Here is a 22,759-nt window from a genome sequence, read left to right as displayed (position 1 = left end):
GGGAGATGTTTCTTTTAAGGAAATGTTAATGCGCCTATAGACAGATAAAATGAAAATTAAATATTTCTTTTCTTTAAACCTAAGCCGGACATAGCACCTTTCCTTTGCTTCGGATCAAAATTCAGCCGGGAACACTTAATAACAATAAAAGAGGCAGGCAAACGGATTCAGGTCATTATATAGTCGAAGTCAAAACACATACAATGTTCACACATACACATACACACACATACACACAAGCACATACAACAAAACACGTTTCTTTTTTGTTTTTGCTTTAGCCGGTTTTTGGGAAGAGACCAAGAGAAAAACATATTTTCTGCTTTCCAAATCGCAACTTCAGTTCTCTTGCTTTAGCGCAAGGAATACAGTGGCTTTGAAAGACTACTTGAGTATCTCGAAGGCAGCGAGCGCTACTGGCGCACACTTTGATAGGCCAGCTGAGGGCCTTCAGCCAGAAGGCAGCGGAACATGAGAGCACTTTGTTCTCTAGAGGTCCCCTCTAATCCTCTCCAGGGTTCCAGACAAGAGGCTAAGCGGACAAGTGCGAAAGACGGGCGGGGTAGCCTGGTTTCATATTAACGACGCCCATAAATTGTTCACAATATAATTAAACCACCCAGCTTTCCTTCATGCCTTGTCTTAACAGGGCACGGCTTCTCAAGCAGAAGGGTTAAGAGGCGGCGTCAAGAAAGTGCAGGAGGTTAAGGAGACGGGGGGGGGGGGGGGGGGGTTGATCTGGATGCATTGTCCGCCCGGTCAACACACTTAGTGCTCAGACAGTAGTTATAGCGACCTCCGCGACAGCCAACAGTGGGCCACAAGAAAGAGGCAACGAGAGCAGCGCCGCGCCGCGGCCACTTCCGAGGGCGCCGACGACGGGCTGTCATTTCTCGCCGCTTCGTCGACCTTCCTGGAGCAGAAAAAGGCAACCACCAGCGGCAGCCCAGGACATAACAACGCAGCGGCGGCGATCGCACTGCTCCCCCTCATCCTTTACTAAAACTCCGGTCGTATACTCACTCAGTGCGCACAGCGCCAAACAACAAACGGTCTTCAGACGGTCGCTGCCGCGAGGCGGCGCGCGCGTCGGCATCCCGCAGCCGTCGCCGCAATGATGGCGCCCCTCCCCTAAAACCAGGCCAGACCGAAGAAAAAGTCCCGGCTCGCGGCGAGCGCTTAGACAATCCCCGTCTTTGAAAGTGAGAGACGACAAACGCTGCCTTCTTGTTCTTGGCGTTTTAACTTCTAGCCTTGGCGGCGTCAGAAGCGGCGGCAGCTGTTTAAATATAGGCGCAGTCCGCAGTACGGTAAAGGCATGCCGACGACGACCCGCTTACACGCACGACGCTTATACGAAGCGAAGGCAGCGCGGCTGTCCAAGACTGCCATTCGGGACCTCACGGAGGGACCTACGCCCCCTTTCGTCTATTGCTGCTTCTACGGAGGTCTTCACACCGACAGCATCGGGAAAAAAACGGCGCGCGTGGTTTTTGCGAGCTGTCCGGCCGCCTAAACCGTTCTTCGAGAATGTGAGGCAAAAGCGGAAGGGACAACAAATGGCGCAAAAAGCTTCCGAGTTGCCTCAGGAGAGCAGGTATGGCGGGGCGACGGGTGGCGGGACAACGCCAGGTCTCTCCAAGGAAGGAAGAATCGGCGCTACGTGAAGGCGCTCCTATCGGTTGATCTGAGGAGCAGTATAGCCCCGACTACAAGGGTGCTAAAGCTGCACGCGGTCGGTCGTGTGCGTATGGAAACAGGCACTTCACTGACGGCCGAGGCGTCAGCAAAGGTGTGAAAAAGAAATAGAACGCTATTAAAGGTGTTCCCCTCCCCCCTACCTCCCTTCAAACCTCACAGCTGTGCGTGCTCAATAAAGACTACACTTTCCAGAACAAGACTGGCATTTGGCATTTCCTCAAGGATGCATCAGGTACATAATGCAGGCGTTGCCATTGTGGCAGGCAGTGAAAAAATTGGCAGTGGTTTAGCTCTGGTTAAACCTCGAGGACTGCGAAAGCAACGAGGAGAGAGAGAGGCGATGGAGAACGCGCGGCAGCGGCGGCGGCCCCGGCACGGTAGCTATGCGCCGCTACTGCGCATGCGCAACTGGCGAGCCCGGCGGCGGCACCCCTGAGTCACCTGCACAGCGACGGCGGCGGCGTGCCATCTGTGCGCCGTGTGACGTCATTGCTCCTCGCACATGCGCAGTATGGTCTTTCGTCAGCTCCGCGGAATGGCTCGGCGACTCGCATAGTGTTGCTTTCGCAACAAAAAGCCTAAGACCGCATTCTTGAAGTGGACACGTCAAAATGGTGTGGCTTAAAGAAATTGCAGTTGATGATGATAAAACTTCTAATAAAATAATTATTGCTCGCGCCCTTGCAACCCGTCGCAGTGAAGGGAGCTCATGGTTTCGAACAAATGACTGTTGTGACTGTTCCAGTAAAACACACACAAAAAATGGTAACTTTGACTCAACAACATTTTGCTGCAGGAAAGAGGCACGTGCTCTCAGCTTAGTCCACGCAGCAAAAGAGGAAAGTGCAGAAGACACACTTAGAAAGGAGGAAGAGAAGAAAAACATTCGGAAATACTGGTGCCTTGCAGCGCCACCGCATAGTGGTCAAGCAAACCCGAGCAAGCACGTGGAAGCGCATACATAACACGAGTCAAACGGAAAGCAAAGACGGGGAACTCGCCAGCCGCCCAGCTGCCAGGAGTTAAAGAGAGAGGAGAGAGGGAGGAGGGGAGAGGCAGTTTCACGACACTGTATTCACGCGCGGCACTCGGAGAAGATACCCCAGCGGACCCCGAAGCCCAGACGTGACTGGCATCCATCCACAGGGGCGCGTCGTGTCTCCCGCGAAAGAAGCTGTACGCGCCGCTTGTTTTATGTGCTTTGGATGCTATGCGATGTATATGTATATGTGTTGGGAACCACCGCACTGAGATAAGAGCGAGAGAGTGAGAAGGCAAGTACGGCCACCCTCGAGCGGGGGAAAGAAGTCACGGAGACTTTCACTCCCGTCAAACTAGATACACTCGCTGAGGAGAGATGCGCCCAGTTTAAGTTGGACGTGGACCGGCCGGAGTAGCCGCAGGTAGCCGGAATAGACCACCGGGGACATCTCTTGGGCGATGAGAGAGCAAATGGGTGTTCATCCTTTATTGCCCAGTGTGGCGAATTCCTTCATTCCGTTTGCACGCCGCGTACTCATTGGAACCTGTAGCTTGCATACAAAGTTTGATGCTGACATGTTCTCAGCAGGCAGCACTTTCAGGTCAGAATATCTGACGTCACCGACGTAAGTTGAGTGAAGAAAAAAAGGGGCCCGAATGTACGAATTCCAGCCAGCGTCCACCGATTCCTAGACTCTCACTTTATGACAAACGTTACGATTAAGATGGAAAGACATTTGTTAAATACGCCTCCGCGGTGGCTCAGTGGTTATGGCGCTCGGCTGCTGACACGAAAGACGCGGGTTCGATCCCTGCCGCGGCGGTCGCATTTCGATGGTGTCAAAATTCTAGAGGCCAGTGTACTGTGCGATGTCAGTGCACGTTAAGGAACCCATTCACTACCGCGTCCCTCATAGCCTGAGTCGCTTTGGGGCGTTCAACCCCAACAAACCAACTAACTAAACATTTGTTAAATAAAAAGTTTTAAAACTAACTTTTTTGAATTATCCCGAGACCTTCGATTAGGTGTTCCCCACAACTAAAAAAAGCCGTACAAAATGGACCTAATGCTAACTATTGCAAACTGGCGACGTGTGCGCTATTCAAATTGAGTGATGCCAACAAAATTTTGTTACTGGTTTTTGAATGCGGATGCATTAGCCAGCAAAAGGGGGACGTGATAGTCTTTTTCTTTGGTTTATACCCAATGAGAGTACAAAAGGGTTCAGCTGAGAGGACAGGGCGACAGTGACTGCTACAGAGTGTGCCAAGCATTCTTTCCAAAAGGAGAAATAAGAAAAAGAAAATAAAAAACTAGTTTGGTTCACGGGAATCATCTCCTGTGTCTGAAATGGCAAAGATCATAGACTGTGCTGCCTATTGTTATCCCCTTTATATTTGCCTATAGTCATGACCCTAGAGGCCCGTGAGCTGTGCGATGTCAGTGCACGTTAAAGAACCCCAGGTGGTCCAAATTTCCGGAGCCCTCCACTACGGCCTCCCTCATAGCCTGAGCCGCTTTGGGACGTTAAACCCCAATAAAACAAAACAAAACAAACTTAAGATTCCCGATAACTGTATCCGCAGTGTATCCGCCGTAGTAGTCTTTTCTTCTTCAAATCATCCGAATGAAGCTCACCATTCTTGAAAAGCTTGAGCACCCGAGGGAATTCTGCGATTTTTCGATTCGGTTCCCTGTCCTTCGATTCCTGTCGCTAAGCCAATTACTGTACTGATGTTCCCGGTATTAGACGCAAGTTTACGGTGCAGGTGGATAAACGTTCAGCTTGAAATAATTGAAATAGAATACTTACTTTATTTTGTAGGGGCACTGCAATTGCATTACTCAACTCTCACGAACTTATGTCACCCGAGGGTCGCCTTAAACTTAAAACGCTGGCCCAATCATCTGCTGGCGTGGCTGGGTGATGAAGGAATGTGGTTTTTAGTTGTGGTAAAGATTCAGCTTTGAGGCTAAGCTTCCCTTTGAGGTCGTAGCTATCCTAAGTCCACTGACGACAGTGATTATCAAGTAAGAGATTCTTTCGCGCGAAGGCAAGACTGCCCTACAGGACACGGTCCGGATAAATTTGAACCGCCTAAAGCTAATCAAAATTCACCGACTTTCCAGCACACGGGTTTTAGCGCTTCAAAACCATGAATGTTAACAGTGTTTGCTTTGGGGTTAGTTGGCTCATGGTTAAAGACGAATTAATTCATGGCCTAGAATACATCATAAAGCCCCGTGTACCCTTAGCTAACTTTACAGCACAGCCCCTCTACCTTTATCTGCTATGTGGAGTATTTTGCGCTATGAATATAACCTCCTAAAAACTATGAACTCGGGATGAACAGCTGAAATCCAGCTTGGAGGCAAGTGTTCCTCACAAGTTACGTCAGCAATCGTCTTCACCAATAGGGTTCAGCAAAGTGGCATCTGCTACGAAGTTGGCACTCAATTCAAAACGTTCCGATCGCAACAGACTGAAGCCAACCTCATTATTGTCAAGAAAGGGCAGCTTCAGAGAGACCCTATTACCAAGTGCGCAAACCGTGCACGTTGCGAGGTGGTGACGGCGACTCCGATATACCTTAATACGCCAGCTATCAGCCGCAATTCAAGATGCACATTCGCGCTGCCCGGCACGAATCGAATAGCGATCGTCACGAGACGCCACCGTGTCTAATTCGTCCTTTTCCGCGGCCTCTCAGCGCCGGCGAGGCGAAGACTACCCACGCACCCTTTTCTTGGCAGCCTTACTCGGTCCCCATCGGTGTGCGTCAGCTGATGGCGTGAAAACGGCGATCACGTAATGGACGCGCACGATAGGGCGCGTGAGGACTATATAGCGTGCCGGCTTTAATCACCCCGTCCTCTGTCTATAACGCGAGTCGGCCGGAGGGATCCCGTGCCAACAATGCTTGGGCGCACCTGGAAGCTTAGATTAACAGAACGAGTGCTGCGTAGTGCACCGCATGGCCCCAGTGACGAAATCAAAGGCGTGTTGCAATTCGTAATGACGCAACAAAGAGGCAGGTAAAAAGTACTATACTTTAGTATCAACTCAAGTGTTTGGTTTATTGGTTTATAGGGGTTTAACGTCCCAAAGCGACTCAGGCTATGAGGGACGTCATAGTGGAGGGCTGCGGAAATTTCGACCACCTGGGGTTCTTTAACGTGCACTGACATCGCACAGTACACGGGCCTCTAGAATTTCGCCTCCATCGAAATTCAACCGCCGCGGCCGGGATCGAACCCGCGTCTTTCGGGTCAGCAACCGAGCACCATAACGGACTGAGCCACCGCGGTGGGGTCAACTCAAGTGTGAGTTATTTCCTATTAAAAGGACTCTGAGCCCGCTTCCATTCAATTTTGTGCTCAATAAAAATCGGTGGTTTGGCATTTCGTGCCTATGTTGGCACAAATTTTGGATGGAGGCAATGTAGCCAATCATCGTTAAGGGTAATGGGCTGGTTTCCAAGAAAAGGCAAGCGTTCAACTAATGATGCATGATAGCAGGATGTTGTTTGTTCCTGAAGGCACAGAGAACCGCACCACAGAGCATGGTGGAAGGTCACAGGCAAAAGAAAAAAAGAAAAAAGTGTTCTACAGCTGCATTACGTTTATGAAGTACAGTCTTTGTCAAAAGTAACCAGGCTGGATGGTTTGCTTTTCATTCGTATAGTAGAGTCCTCACGGCTTCCCTAAAGATCAAAAAGTTATTTGAAGGTGAGGGCAGGGGTTCTTCCCACCTTGGAAATTTAGAGCTTGAGGGCTAGCATAATAAATAGCTTTAATATACGACTGAGAAGCAAACAATGCAGCTGGGTGACTTTTGGCAAGGACTGTACTTGGGAATACCTAGATTTGAGAAATATATTTTGATGAGCGCTCACAAACCGACTGTTTCTTCAGCTCTGAAGAGTATACAGCACACAACCTATGACAAAAAGCAGCCGCTATCTATAGCGTGGCGCTCACGCAGGAGTCGGACGGACAAGAAGGGCAAGGAGTTAGTGGCAGGCAGCTTTGTGGCAGATGGTGTCCGAGCATAACACCGGGTTTATCTGGCACGGTCACCGGGAATGCGCCGTGATCGGTCGAGTCGAGGAATGAGGAAAGATCTGACCGCCCGTTGGTGACGTCGCAGCCTTGACCCTTGCGAAGGAAGCCTTCAAGGTCGCCTTCATTAGCAGCAAGCTCGTCGCGAAGATGAGCGTCGCAACACCTCGACGTAAACAGCTGCGGTATCCGGGCGCTAACGGTTCCCGGGAGCGGACTCGCTCCCACGTTTCAGGCATTGAGACGTGAGACCTTTTGCTCGTTCAGCTGTCCCGATTACGGCTAACGAGTCGCAATCAGGACGGGTCGCGAGTCGGTAAAAACAAGTCTGCTAATCAGTAGTAGGTAGAAGTTTGGCAGTCATCCAGATATAGAGACCGATGAGGTTGCATCAACGACACAATGTATTGTACTTGGTCGCTTCCCGATTCGTAACACACGGCGGCCGTTTGTTTATTGCGAGCGCTTCAAGAACTGCTGTGCGAATGCAGGGGAGACGTAATAATATTAATCGCAACATCTGGACGTAAAACTGCTGCGGATCAGTATGCTAGCTAGGGGTATTCGAGAATTCGCTGACTGCGACGCCGTGTCATGCGTTCAGATGGATGACCTTTTAACCCGCTTTTTTCGAAAGAAGTTAGCGCAAAAAACGGACATGGGACAGAAAGAAAGGACACGTAAGACATTCACGAGCGCTTCATGGTCCCGTTTGCCGTAAATGACTTCCAAATTAAGGAAGGTCGCGAGTAGTTAAAAACAAGTTTTCTGAACTAGTAGGAGGCAAGTATTTCGTGATAGAGAGCCTACGAAAGTGTTCCAGCGATCGAGTGCATAGCCTTTGATCCACTTCATCATTCGTACTGAGCTGTAGTTAGGACGCCGCTGTCTGAGAAAAACTTTTTTTTTTTTTTAAACGTCTTTATTTCTGCATTTAGTAGGCCGATACCTTGCGGCAGAACTAAGGTGCTTCATGGAGGTTGGGGTGGGGGAGTGGTGAAACTTTCTATTTTTGTTCAATGCCAGCGTAGAAATTCCGCCATTCATCGTAGTAGTCTCGAGTGGTAACCCTCTAGGCGGTTACATCAAGTACAGTTCCAACGTGTCAGTGTAAATGAGAGCGGGATAGAGCCGAGCGTGAGAAAATTTGTTTTTGTATTTCGCTTTAAATTTCATTGAAAAGTGTGAGTTGCGGAATAGTGCACTAATAGAAGTGTAACACGTTTTTAATGACGAAGCTTTAGACAGCGGGATAAGATAAACTGAAGGCTGCGGTGATAAGATAAAACTGAAGGCACAGCGCACGAAAGACAGGACTAAGAAAGGGACCAACACAGCGCTGGCTTGCGACTAAAATGCTTTATTGCTCGCACGCAATAAATGAGCCATGAGCCAAACCATAAGCCTTTAGGTTAAAAGAAAGACAGGACTCTTAGTCCTGTCTTTAGTGCGCTGTGCCTTCAGTTTTAACAATGTACCGACTAGCCCAAACAAATACCTTAGTGCGGTGATAAGAGTTCACAGTCGGCCAGGCCGAGCTCTCGATCTGAGCGATGGAAATGGGGCTAGCGGACTGCCAATCATCTTCTTCACAGTATCAATGGTGGCAGTAGTTGCAATGCATAGTACAGAATAGCATACACCGTCTTCCGCTCATGTAGAAGCCGATTCTGTGCTTGCAGAAGTAGGAGCAATGTCTTCTATGCACCTCACGAGCACATTGCTGTGTCTTTTATGAGGAGCAGCGATGAGCTCAGGTCATCAAAATACCAGGGACGTTTCGGCGATTGCCTCTACTGGAGGACATTCGGTATTGCTTCGAACTGAACTAGAACGAAAGAATGCACGATTGCACTTACACTCTACTGATTCGCAGTGCCATTTCTTGAGAATTTTTCGTCAGATAGGAAACAGGTGAAGGCCCTGGTCAACCATTGACCTCACCGACATCCTGGACATCCTGGCCTAGGCAAAAAGAAGAAAAACCTCTCCTCGCATCTCTCTATTACGAGGTACAACAACCTCAAACTTGATGGCTGGTTAACTTAGCGTCATGCTCCGATAAGAATGTTTCCTAAAGGCGTCAGCGCAGTGGTGACCGCGAGTTGTTCCGGCAGAAAAGGGCGAACGAACTTTACTCACAGCCCACGCTTCCCTCTTTTAATCTATTCAACCCACGAGGCGAAAAGCAACCGCCGCAGTCGCATAAATCTACGGAAAACGTGACCGCGGACGCCATTACGTCAGGATTTAATGGCCCCGAAGAGTATTCGCTGGAGAAGTCTTTCACAATGAATCATTTTCATTAATATTCAGCGGGGAAAGACAAAAACCCATTAAAATAACAACTCAGCCACCGACCGACAGACCGAGAGACCCCCTGTGCCGGTCTCGGGAACCCCTGTCTTTTACGACTTCGGTGCGAACTCCTTCGATGAAAGCGGCGTGGAATGCGAGAACTCAGTAAGATGCGTAGGTTCTTGCAACGCGAGACGCAAATTAGGCCTAAGAAACCCAGCTCGCCGAATGGCTAGAATGGGGTTAAAGGAATCGTCAATCTTATTCCACGTGCCCACGTAGCCCGGTAACCCTTCTTGCCTCGTGCGGTCGGAGAAACGCGGGAAGCCAATAAAACGTCAGCGCTCCAGCTGTCGTGCCAAGCGTTTGCCTTAGAGTCTGACTGAAGCACCACGTAATTTATGCCTTTCTCCGGTAGCCTGACGCGGTCATTTCCGACGCGCCGTTAATCAAAAAGGTCCATTCGAGCTCCTTGTGAGGCACCGCGTCCGCTTTTGAGATGGGTTCAGCGGCCCGCGTGACACTTAAGCACTGGTGAACGCAGTTTTTTTTTCTTTCGTACTTCAGGGGATGTCGAACTTTGACGTGGGCTCGTAAGGTCGTCGATCTGCGTCCTTGTCTGATTGTTATCGTGCCAGGATATTTCTTTTTAAGGTCTCAATCATCGTAAGCAAATTTCAGTGCAATGTCTCCTCTTGCTCAGAGCTGACAACCTTTGGAGTCAGCGGATGACCTCAAAAATACTTTTTGATTGATCTAGTTGGTACAAGTTTTTTTTTGGAGTTTCACCGATGACAGAAATAGCCCTTAACCGTATTTCTCCTCTGTTCCGCTTCCCAGTTTTCAGTTTTTGCTTGTGTGCTTCAACGGCGTAACTTCTAAATGAGAGCAGGATAAGAGTTGACATATTTTGGCTGCCCGAGAAGAAATGAATGCGGAGGCTGTTTTGCAGTGTTCAGTGCGTAGACTGCAAACTGCACTACTCAGCCTCAGCTTCAATCTCGTCGGTGCAGTCCTTACGATGTAAGCTGACAAAGAGATTTGGAAGATCGAAAAAAAAGGAGCCTGCGTCAGAGAGGCAAAAAGAAAAATCAAAACAAAAACTCCATATTTTTATTTGACATGCAGAATCCCCTTGAGTTCTTATGCTGCATGCTGTTTAGGATTTTCTCGCCCTCATGGACAGGGAGAAAACTTCTTTTTATAAATTATATTCCTTTCACACGCTGGTTGATTTTCTCGCCGGCCGTACTTGTTGCTATATTGATTTTTCCAAGGTCTTTACTGCCCCTAATGCACTCAAGGGGCGCTCTATAGATATCACCAATGCAGTACAGTATACTGGCAATCAATCGAAGTTAGTCTTAATATATGGATTAGCACTTTCTAACAATGAATACGATGGATTGCCATTTCGCGATTACCGAGTGGCTTGTTTTGTGTTAAACGATGTTAATACAATTCAGAAAAGAGAAAAAAAATTATCACGAACACAGGAATCACCGTAGCAGCTATCGCCATAGTACGATGTTTGCGCTAGTAAAGCGAGGTGACATCATGGTAGTTTTTTGTTGAACAGAAGAGTATCCGAAAGACAACGCTCCTGAAAATTAAGGATACTTTTCGTTGGAAACTTATATTGACCTTTTACCACAAAAAGTAGATGAAAAGAAGAACTAAATGCGCAAAATAAAATAGAGCCGTCAGCAGCCCCAAACATAGTCGCCAACGTCACTAGTTTAAACCAGGGTAGTGGAAAAAGAATATTTAAACTTTAGATCAGAACTTGTGAACAACGAAAACATCCTTCGCTGCCGAGCAAACGTCAACAGATCCACAAATCAAGCCACGTTCGAGCCTCTTCTGTTGCTTTACGTTCCTTCATGTCCTCGTCCCATTCGCGCCTTTTCTGTTTCAAAACATGGCTACGAACCAACTCAAACTAAATTACTTCTAGACCACACATCAAAGCCATCACATTCTCTACTAAGAACAAATATCTCACGCAGTTATCCTACTGTTATCCTTTGAGCCACAAAAGAAGTTTCATCGGCATCTACCTAAGAACCACACGCAATGCAAACAGACTCTTCTTACCAGCGAAAGGAGACCGCAGTGATCAAAGATTACGCCGCCCCTCATAACCAAACAATAACCAAAGCGAAAGTACGGACGAGCAGAAAGGCATTCCGCAACGCTGCCTGTCCATCCGAGACACATTCGGAGTGGCCTTGAGGCTCCTCCTGCGCTGCTACCTTCTTCGACTAAAAATGCAGCTATTAATAACGGCGACCGCAAAACAATCACGCGCAAAAGCTAACAGGAGGGAGGTGCGCTGTAGAAGAGTAAGGGAGATTAGGACGTGAACGCCGCCCCCCCCCCCCTCCCCCCGCCCCCTCCTTGCTTGCCTCTTCTCCCCCACACTCCATGCCGGAGAGCACGACGCGCAAAGCGAATTATCGAAGCCCGCACGATCTGTGCTCGTCGTCGTCTTCTTCTTTGCCTTGGTTGCCTCTACGCTACTTTTCCGGTCTCGCCCCTGACACAGATTAGCGGAGGCGGTAGAGATGGGGGAGACGATGCACGGAGCGCATGACTGCTGCAGCAGCTAGACGTCCGAAAGTCTTTCCCCATCGTATGCGGCCAAGCTACCCGCAGCGGCAACAGGTCGGCAATCACAAGAAAGGCTCTCCAGCGCGCAACTTACCTCTCTCCGTAGATCTTGCTCCGTTTCTTCTGCTAAGGCTCTATATACGTTTTCGTTTCGGTCATTCTTTTCTCATGGGTCGCACTGTTTATCTCGCTCGCTAGACGGCCAGATTCCATGATTAGTGTAGCGCCGAAGAAGGTACCTGTACAGAGACGAAAGGAACATTCACTTTCAGACCGCTGCCCTGGAGACGAAAGCGCGCGGATACGGCCAGAAGGCATTGAAGATAAGGGCGAAGTTCGACCAAACATGTGCACGCGAAGTGACACAAAGTAAATGTTGTTAAACTCCAGACGTATGTACAGGACTGGGTGGTGGTGAAATCGGCCTTGAAAGAAGAAGGTCGTGATTGGTTTTGTTGCATGACAGGCCACTAGCTCGTAGTGGAGGATCTTTGAAAGCTACTGGACATGCGATCTGATTATACGGGAACGGTTGAGACAGTGACGGGCAGAAACTTGAGGGGCAGGAATTTCAGTCCAGTGAAAGTGTTTCATATCGGTTTTGGACAAGGTTTTCTACATGGGGCCATGGAATGAGTGTAGCTGTCACATCAGCGTGGGTATGGAAGCGGAAAGATTATTTTGCATTGGTTTCTGAGAGCTCAAGGATGAAAAGAAATCACAGCTGTTGCAGTGTGATAGCGGGAGAAGCGGCACGTCTTCATACAGCACTGAAGCCGCCGCTACAGATATTTAAGTACCAAAAGAAGAACGTTTATTTTGGGTGAGTTGCATTTACGTGACAGCGCTCTTTCCTGCGTGTGTGGTGCGGATGTGAGTGGGGTTCCGGAAACTGCCACTTGAAAATGCTCGTCTTGATTCAGCGTTATGCATTGCCTCTCACTTAAATAATTTGGTCACCTACTTAGTAACCTTGCTTAACTTTATAGATGAGCAAGTTAGAACTGATTTGGCATCCTGCACGGCTCATTACGAAACGCTAGCGTTCTAGATCTCTTGAGGCGAAAAGAAACCTTTATCATCACCCCTAATAATGTTAGGAGTTCTATGAATTCTGCAAGGGCGCCCCTGCATGGGACAGGTGCTAACCACTTGGCCTCTTTACTTTTGACAAAGGCTGTACATACGCGGTAAACGTTCACAGATTAACACAGATATTCCTCCTTAACCACGCTTGGGGCAAAGATATACGCAGGGCAGGATTGTTGCGTTCGATCAACTCATTGCGACCTTTAACCTGCTCTGTTCGGGCGCAGGCACCGCAAATCAATCGTTTTTCTTTTTTTTCTTCGAACAACTCTTGCGAAGACGGCGCATTTGCGACTCAGTGTAACTGCGACCAAGTATGTTCACTGAGTGATACGGAGTTGTCCTTCATTAGAACCAGTTTACAAGAACACGTTAAAACTGTTTTTACTTTCCCAGCCATCATATGCCGGTGTCCTGGCACCAGGAACTGCATCTGCTTGCAGTCACCACTTATATTTAACCAAAGTGTTGAAAATACTGTAGAAATCATAACCACGAAGTTCTGGACAGAAAGTGACACATCAAATATCCCTTAAATGCTACTATCTGAGCGTGCTGCGGAACAGTGAATCGTCATTGGCGCTTTTTCTGGTTCAGCTGACACGAGTGTCTCAGACCTATGGTTGCAATCACTCCGTAGTTAAGGAAATAAATGCCACAGTTGAATGTTAAAAAAAAATCTTTACAAAACAAGAAGAGGAGCTGAGATGAGGAGGCGTCAGTCTGCTAAAACAGACTCCTGATAGTATTAAGAGGAACGAGGAAAGAAAAGCGGTAGGAAAAGATAAAACACCGAGTTCAACGAAGAATTACAGCCAATTTAAAAGCTACCAGCGAAGTGGAAAGGGGGATTTGTCCCTAATTCCATTACATATCGTTTAAAAGGAGAAGGGAACGGACTACGCAATTATACCAGTACGTCAACCCCGCAGGCGCAATAGGTAACGCTCAATGGAACAGCTGTCGAAAGGCCCTGACAAGCACTTATTCTCCAGCAGCCAGCAACGTTGTCCTTTCAACTCTACATAGTTCTGCCCCTCCGCGGTGGCTCAGTGGTTACGGCGCTCGGCTGCTGACCCGAAAGACGCGGGTTCGATCCCGGCCGCGGCGGCCGAATATCGTTGGAGGCGAAATTCTAGAGGCCCGTGTGCTGTGCGATGTCAGTGGATGTTAAAGAGCCCCAGGTGGTCGGAATTATTCGGGAGCCCTTCACTACGGCGTCCCTCATAGCCTTAGTCGCTTTGGGACGTTAAACCTGATTAAAGCAAACCAAATCTACATATTTCTACCATGCTGATCCGAACTCGTACCAGACCATGGCATATCAGTAAGCCCGGCAATGCATGTGAAATGCAAGTGATTACTGCTATTTTATTGGGATGCATGGTGATACCATATTGGCTACAGCAGTGCTCACAATGGCTGCATTCTTTGTGCAACTACACGATCTGATTTCAGGGTGAAATAACGAGCGCATTTCCCCAGCGTCAACAGGGTTGCATTTCAACGTTTCTTCCCAATTTATATTCCACTCGCAATCTCCCCTTGCGCTCATGAACCTCGCAATAAAAGATAACGAGAAAGAAGGAGAACAAATGACACAGAAGGAGAAGACAAAGAAGAAGCGCAAAGGTTTCACCACCGTACCAATTTGATCTTCCTTCGTCAGCCTAGGCTATTTTTCAACGAAACCTGGTCTCGTTTCCGTACCCCTCAGATATGTTTGGTGCAATCCCTCCTGGACCCCTTAAACGTCCGCATTTCGGACATCCGTCCGGTATGCGCCAACTCATCTATTCAGATTTTCTTCGATGACATCTTTCCAAAACATGCAAAGTTAATGCCTTTTCATTTGCTCAGCGGTTTATTGCAGGATTACCTGCTGTGCTTTAAATCTCATGTGCTCATAGCGACAGACGCCTCACAGTGTGAAGAAAAGGCCGGAGTTGGCATTTTCTCCATCTCCCTTGACTGGTCATTCTCACTCCGCCTTCCCGATTACACACCTATTTATTTGGCCGAATTTCTAGCAGTAGTCTTAGCGTTGCGCAAATTAAACAGCTCCTTGTCTTCTGTCATAATTATGACAGATTCATTATCGTTGTGTTCCTCTCTCACCGCGCCTACAACATCTCAGGCACTTCGGTTATTCAAATGCTTGGTTCCACCCCACGTGTGTTCATTACGGTTGGTCTGGGTGCCTGGGCACAGAGGAATCCATTTGAATGAGGTTGCTGATACCCTGGCGAAGGCATCTCTTCAAGGCCCAGTCGTATCTGTGCTTCCACCCAGCGCATATATTACCGCGGCCAGGTTTCGCAGGTATCTGCTCCTGAAAGAATTCGCAGCATCAGCTCTGACCTCCTCTCCCGAATTCCGGCATCTCCTTTACCCGTGGTGCAGTAAAGGATGGCGATCACGCAAGCTTGAGGTTTCCTTCACTCGTCTACGTTGTCGCGTACCTCTTCTAAACTTCTACCTTTATAGATCTGGTCTGGCGGTCTCCCCATTGTGCCTGTTCTGCGGAGAACCCGAATCGATAGATCATTTCTTGTTGACCTGCCGCCGTTTCTCCTCTTTACGGAGCCGCCTGCTGGAGCTTCCGTTACGACAGCTTGGTCTAAGTCTGTCAGCTGGGGTTGCTCTGTCTCTTGGGGCTTCCTCCCTTGGGCACAGCAACTGGAATGTGCTCTCCGCCATGCAAAACTTCCTTACAGACACTAAACGGCTGCCGTCTTAAGCTCTGGTCTTTCTCATGACCAATATTTCTCTGGAATGAAAGCTTTCTGAAACGTGGAATATTTAGCCCCGTTCTCTATTTCAGTCACCGATCTCACAGCATTTGTTTAACCTATTTCAATTACACATTTGAGATCCTTTCATTTATTTCCTAATTGCTATTATTATCATGATTATTTTATTTTTCCCCACAATTATTTTCTTGTTTAACATTTTGTACACCTATCAGTTGCCGCCTGTGTCTTGGCCAATCCCCCGCAGTGGGTATGCGCCATTTTCTAGAGGACAACAACAACAACAACAACAATCCCCCCGCGTGGGTATGTGCCATTTTCATATGGTGAAGAAGAAGAAGATTCGCGTGGCGCTCGGGCTCTCCGTCACGAGGAAGGAAGCACGAGAAGGGTTTTGCGAGGCTCCAACCGTTGGCTCTGCTCCGTACCCCACGTTCCCGAGGACTACAACGGCTTCCCGCCATGGCCAAGCTACCCATGATGGCCCACCAGTGCTGGTCTATCCTGTCGGGCTTCGCCTCGGCGCTGCTCTTCGCCTCGGCCTTCGTGCTCGCCTTCCTCATACTGGAAGGTACGTGTGTGGCCTTGCCCGTCTGCGCAACCTTGAGGCAGCCAATGCAAGGGACATTTGTACGTCCGTACGCTAGAGAATTAGTCCTGCGGTTTCCAACGGCACGTGGACCTTTTTCTTCTAGACAGGATAAAAAAGGGCGAGAGTGAAGGGAAAATTTGTTTACTTAACACGGTGCTCTTGAGTAGGCAGGTACGCTAGGTATGTGCGCATTGACGTCCAGAAGCTCCACTTAGACAGTGATCTATCGTAGTGGAATGCTTCGGATAACTATCGACCTCATGGCGACATTAAACATGTAGAGTCATGGCACAGCATTCAGGCGTATCTGGTTTTCACGTCTATCGAAATGAGGCCACCTTCTGCCAGGGTTTCAGCCCGAACGCCGTATCCACTAAGCCAGTGCAACAGCCGAACGCCATATCTACTAAGCCACCACGACAGCCAGTTCAATAGCAGAACGACATATCCACTAAGCCAGGACAACAGCCGAACGCGTATCCACTAAGCTGCCAGGGCGGGTGTACCAGACTACTAGACTTAGTCCGAACATCACATCAGATCGGCAAAAAGCTTCTCTTATCTCTCCAGAATCCATTACGACTGCCCTTTCTAATTTGTGTCTGAAACGCTGATCAGCGCTGCGGGCAGGGCACTTTTCTTCTTTCATCGCCCTTTCTAGTGTATCTATGAAACGCTGGGCAACATTTTTATTTCTTTTTCATCTGCCCAAACTAATTTATGTCTGAAACGTTAAGCCTGTTGTGTTTTAGGCGGTGCGGGCAGGCAATATTATTTTTATTTCTTTTTTAACTGCCCACATTTATGGCATAAACGGTATTCGGGGCACACCGCAGGCTACCACCGCAAGATCGACGCGGAGTACCACGAGCACGGGGAATCCGGCCACTCCTCCGGCAAGCACCGGCACCGGCACTGGCATGACTCCCGGGCCACCCAGAACGCGGCCGACCCGCACCACCACCGACAGGGAGGGGACCCGCACGCACCGGCAGTGGCAGGTGCCTCTGCCGGCACCGGCGTCCCGCTTGGCACGCGGACCAACGGCAAGCCGCGCCTGGACGCCTGTGACGACTTCTACGAATATGTCTGCGGTGTCGGCGGCATGGACAGGGAGGGAGAGCTGCTCAAGGAGATCGCCGCACCCCGCACTCCCTACATCACTCAGGTACCTCTCAACTTATATCTCGTGCCATAGGTGGCTGCGCCCTGCTGGTATCATGCCTCATCACGTCACCTATGCGTCACAGCTCCCGCCTATTCCACTATCCCTACTTATAGTTCCGTGAACATAAAAACCATTTGTGTTCCTCGGGAGTGGTGCCGGCCGACACCTTCAGCACTAACTTCAACATACTGTAAACTTCATAAAAAGACTTCTCTGGTAGAAGGCAAAGCTCGCGTCATGACGAGGTTGCGAGTTTCCCCATCTCCAGCCGATGGTGTGTTCGGTAGTGTTTTAGTTACCTTCACCGGTTTGTAATCAATAGCCTTAGCTATCCAGCTGAAGCGCTGTACTTAGTGGTTTCCTCAGCATTGATAACTGCCGACAATATTTTGATGCACGTAGCGTACAAACAAGATAAATGGGTACGAGGCGCTTCGACCCCTTGGTGCGTATCTGATTTGTAATCGTGTCGAAGATGTGCTAAGTCCAGTTTGTAAATGAATCATAGAGGCACTATCACGTAAGCGCGCTTTGTTTTCGTCGGGCCACATATCCAATCGGGTGGTCGCGCCAGAGAACTATATGTTCACTGAACCCTGTGCCAGTTTGATATTGTGATTTGTTAAAGCACTCCTGAAAATTTTTATTTTATGTTTATTTTTCTTTTCTCACTATACAGTGAAAAAAAAAGAACCAAGGGAAAAGCCGTTCAGGCACGGATTGTGTATGCAAGTCTGGTTGGTTTCCTGTGAAATCCCATCGTACTTAATAGAGCCAACTGGTCCAACACAAAATTCGCCAGGGGCAGTAGGGGAGCCTCGCTACTCCAGCCAACGTATCGAAAGAGGTTCCGTCCGCACTCTCTTGTCGAAACGTCGGCTAGAGGACTGAGGCTTTCCTACCACCTTTAGCGCATTTTCTGAAGACAAAAATACCAATTTCCCTGCTGTTCTGTCTGACTAGCGTAAGCCGCTTTCACTGTGGCACATTATTCTAGGCTAAGTTTGATGGAAAATCGTGCCTCATTAAGCACTTAAGTTGTGCAGAGATGTCAATTGTGCCATTTATCTACGACAGCGCCTCAACCATAACCAGCGCTGTTAGGGCCTGCTTTCTGGCTGGAAGTAAAGTGATGAATACCAAGGGCCTTGTACTGAAGTAACAGGATGACAAGAGCGCTCTTTTTCGTATTCACGTAATCAAATGAAACAAATGAGGAAACTTTTCTCCGTGCAGGTCACGGAAACACTTCTGAACAATCTCCAGGAGACATTCCGTGCATACCGAGCGGCGGACCCGTACAAGGACTTTCCCAGCGTGTTCATCAATCAGGCGGCCTACTTTCTGCCCAACTGCACCGGCCTCTACAGCCGCAACGGCCTCGGCTGGGACCCCTTTCAGGACATCCTGGAGGACATCGGCCTGGGCCGATGGCCACTGCAGCTGCCGGGAAACATCAGCAGCCTGGGTGCACTGGTTGGCAGGGTGGACGCCGCGCTCGGTATCTTCCCCTTCGTCGACGTGACCGTCAAGAACGAGTACGAGTCCAAGTACGCCGTCCATCTTGACGTGCCGGCGACGATCCTCAAGAGACGTCAGACGTGGTACACGTCTTCCAACATCACCGAGTACGCCGTCAGCATAGCCAAGGCTCTAGCTGCACTGGGCGCCGTGTCTACAGCAGCCGAGACCGCAGCGGCCGCCATTGTCAGACTAGAAGTTGAACTAGAGGAAGCCATCAGCACTCGGCGCTTCGAGCCGCCTCCTTTCAGGATGCGAACCCTGGACAAACTGCCTCAGGGCCGCTCCTGGAATTGGACGGCGTACTTTTCCGCGTTGCTCAAGAACTTTCTGACCGACGAAGAAGAATTCATCAGCGTCGAAGTCTTGGCACCGCAGTATCTTGAAGACCTACCCAAACTACTGGACAACACGAACGCCACGTCCATCGTACACTACATTGGTTACAGGGTGCTCGTTCATTTGTCCCCAGTACTACCGGACGTGGTGGAGGACTTCACCCCGCTCAGCTTTAACGGTATTGTTGCCGGCGTCGACGCGAGGCTTCAAGCGTGCGCGCGGCTCCTGGAGCTGGTATACCCACAGGGCACCCGGACGTTCCTTCGCATGTCCCTCGGCCTCCCGGACAGCGTTCTGCGTTACGACACCCGCTACGACGCCGAAGTCCAGGAGGTATTCGATGACCTCAACCGACACCTTCAGATGGTCGCGAGACGCACGCCCTGGTACGACCCGGTCGAAAGAGTCGTCGCCGTGGAGAAGCTCAAGGGCGTCCAGTTCACGTTCTTCGGGACGGCTCAGAACTTGACGCCGATCGCCGAGTACTACAACCTCAACGTGCCGGCGTTTCGCGGAACACGGCTGCTGGAGAGCGTGTACAACATGCTCATCAACAGCCGCCGCACCTACTACCGGCCACAGAAGCGCTCCAGGGACTGGGACAACCACTTCCACGTGTCCAGCCTGTCTCCTGGACACGAATACACTCACGGCCGCAACACGCTGTTCTTCCCGTTCTCAAACGTAGCGGCGCTCAGTCTGACCGGAGGCGGGAAGCTGAGGGCGCTAGACATTCCCATACTGGGTGCGCACATGCTTCGAGGTCTGGTGGCGGCCATAGACGAGCGCGGCTCGTTCATCGACCACAAGCTCCGGGTGCGTGGCTGGTGGAGTCGCGAGACGACAGCCAAGTACCGCCTCATCCGCGACTGCTTTTGGGCGCAGTACAAGCGTGCCCTCGAGGAGATCCTGCGGGACGACGTGGATCTGATCCGCACCATAGAGGACGACATCGCCGACAACGCTATTGTCTACCCGCTCTACAGGTGAGGCAATGCACGTCAAACGAAGTTTAAGAACATCACGCCTATTGTCCTGCGCGCCAAAGGTTCTTTGTGGTATTTTGGGCAACGCTGAAACCGTGCTCGTGTCGAAAAAGAATGCACGCGCGCACGCGGCCACACAAACGCCCACGAGCATGGACGCACACAATACCCCCCTCCGTCTTACTGACAACACGTCGGAATAGGCAAAACATTTCAGAGAGAGCCCTAAATGCCTTTCAGCATGGCTGCTGTGCAAATTAAGTCGAGGCCTCAACGGGATATGAACTCCGTGGCTCTCTCCTCGGCACTTCACTATGATGTTTTCGGCAGTTGCGTCGTATCTGCAGAACGAAGACAACTGAAAATTCTCGAAGGCTGTCGCTACCCCAAGTCAGCCTGGTGTCTTTCCTATCTCCATTACCTGTTTGACAGCTCTTGGTAGGCTTCCTTTGTTCTTATGAGATCGCTTACTACCTGCTGTTCGTCTACGGTCCCTCAGTAGAACAGCCAGGTCACGCCATTGCATAGTTTTAGCTCAGCTAGTACCCCTAGATCATTTTGTGGTCCATCCGGCTTCTTTTGTCACAAAACTTTACACCAATTTTGCTTGCTAAAATTGATCGACTCTTATCACTCCTAGCGTGTTGAGATACGCACATTTTGTAAGCTCCCTCAATATAACATGGGGTGATGCCACTCTGCTATTATCTGACCTAGTACCGCCTAGTTCGTATTGTGGTACATGTGGCTTCTTTTGTCTCGAAACCTTACACGAATATTACTTGCTAAGATTGTTCGACTCTTATCCCTCTTGCCCCGTCGCGGTGGCTCGGTGGTTACGGCGCTCGGCTGCTGAACCGAAAGACGCGGGTTCGATCCCGGCCGCGGCGGCTGAATTTCGATGAAGGCGAAATTCTAGAGGCCCGTGTGCTGTGCGATGTCAGTGCACGTTAAAGAACCCCAGGTGGTCGAAGTTTCCGGAGCCCTTCACTACGGTGTCCCTCATAGCCTCAGTTGCTTTGGGACGTTAAACCACAATAAGCCAAACCAAACCATCTTATCCCTCTTCGTGTCCTGAGGCCTTCACTGCCCGTCGTTCGCAGGTACTACATGCGGCAGGCCAAGCGCACCCTCGCCGTGGGCTCCGCCCTGATGATCCGGCGGCTGTTCTTCGTGCAGTTCGCGCGTGCCTACTGCGACCGCACCAATGACACGCGCTACGAGCAGCGCATGGCCTTTTTTGGCGAGACTCCGCCTCGGCTGCGGGTCAACCTGCCCCTCACGAACTTCAAGCCCTTCGCCGAGGCCTTCGGATGCCAGCAAGGGGACACCATGGTCCCCCAAAAGGGCCGCTGCTCAATGTGGTTCACGGGAGACGAGTGATAAAAAAAAGGTGTCTCCCTTTAACCTCGATGGATGTGAAGAATGGCTTCCTATTGCACTTTCATTTACACGCGGGAATCATTAGTTTTTGTCTATAGCCGTTCTTGAGACGTATTTGTATTGCGGTATAGAATAGTCTACCTTTCATGTATAATCACCTTTACCATAATTCAAAAATGGCAGCCACTTCGTAGTAGTAGTAGCCTTTTTGTTATGCCTTCGATTTTTGTTTATTTTTCTGCGCCTTCACTCAATTATTTCTTTCCGTGTTCGTTTATGTCAATGATCACTGCTTATTTTTCAAGCCTGTTCCTATTTTTGGTTGTCCTAGTGTTATTAAAAGATTTCTTTTGTTAACCTCTACCAAGATTTGAATTTGTTTTAACATCAATAAACGCATTCACAACTGTTCTACTGCTGCTGCTATTTGGGTACCGAGGACTGGTAATCGCAGTTTGCTTCGCCTTACAGCGTAAGAGCATCACTTGGATCCTTCTCAACATCACTACTCTTCGATGAATTGCCAACATGGTGGCCGTCACAAACAAAATGCTATTTGGAACTTATTGGTCTTATATTGGTGTATTCAACATGGGATGACTTTTCTCGGGTTCTAATTCTCTCTGAATGGTTCTAAATGGTATAACATGTATTGATAGCTTTGAAAGTGCGAAGCCATTCTATTGCTTTTGACAGAAGGACGTTATATCTGTAGGTGCATGTCTTTTAATGCGTCCAAGCCTCTGGCAGATGGTACTACCGTAGTGTATGGCAGATAATTGGATGTTATAAAAAAGCGCTAGAACGCAACGCCTCATTTGCCTTTCTTTCAGGCAAGGCGAATCGTGAGAGCCGAAGAGTAAAGACAATGACCAGAAATAGGCAGTTATGTAATGGCTTCTCAGATCTTTTTTTTTTTCTTCAGAGCCGTCCTTCTACACCTGTTGAGCACCACTGATGAGAGACTGCGCACAGTTCTACTGGACGAACGGCAATTTTTGGTTTAACTATTTCAGCATTTGACGGCCAAACTCAGCAGTGAGAATGCATTTAATTGTTATACTATGGCATGATCTTAAAGGTGAACTCTGGTAACATGCTCCTCACCTGTGTCGTCTTCTATTTCTTTGTTATCGCCCATGCGGCAAAAACTCTGTTGTGGTCGGACTCTTCTATGGCTCAAAACGCAATGAAACCTCCGCGGTGCCTTAGGGGACTGGCTGGTAGTGACTCAGACCACGTCATCTTGTGGAAGGCTACGAACGAAACCAT

General features: G+C 49.3%; 2 protein-coding genes across 2 annotated transcripts; both read left to right on the top strand.

Moving 5' to 3' along the window:
* The first annotated feature begins 15,960 nt into the window (after positions 1-15,960).
* Positions 15,961-17,288, top strand: LOC149331672 (uncharacterized). Its single transcript, XM_089557396.1, has 2 exons — positions 15,961-16,069; positions 16,927-17,288. Exons 1-2 carry the CDS (start codon positions 15,961-15,963, stop codon positions 17,286-17,288), a joined length of 471 nt encoding a protein of 156 aa, XP_089413522.1.
* A 1,182-nt stretch (positions 17,289-18,470) lies between these two features.
* Positions 18,471-21,487, top strand: LOC149331671 (neprilysin-1-like). Its single transcript, XM_089557395.1, has 2 exons — positions 18,471-20,104; positions 21,208-21,487. The coding sequence occupies exons 1-2, from the start codon at positions 18,471-18,473 to the stop codon at positions 21,485-21,487; spliced, it is 1,914 nt and encodes a 637-aa protein (XP_089413521.1).
* Positions 21,488-22,759: the final 1,272 nt, after the last annotated feature.

This window comes from Amblyomma mixtum, chromosome 8, assembly GCF_055824585.1.
Source record: "Amblyomma mixtum isolate Tamu chromosome 8, ASM5582458v1, whole genome shotgun sequence".
In the NCBI taxonomy this organism is placed as follows: domain Eukaryota; kingdom Metazoa; phylum Arthropoda; class Arachnida; order Ixodida; family Ixodidae; genus Amblyomma; species Amblyomma mixtum.
Note: the sequence above shows the minus strand (reverse complement) of the source record. Positions and strands in the feature narration are given on the sequence as shown.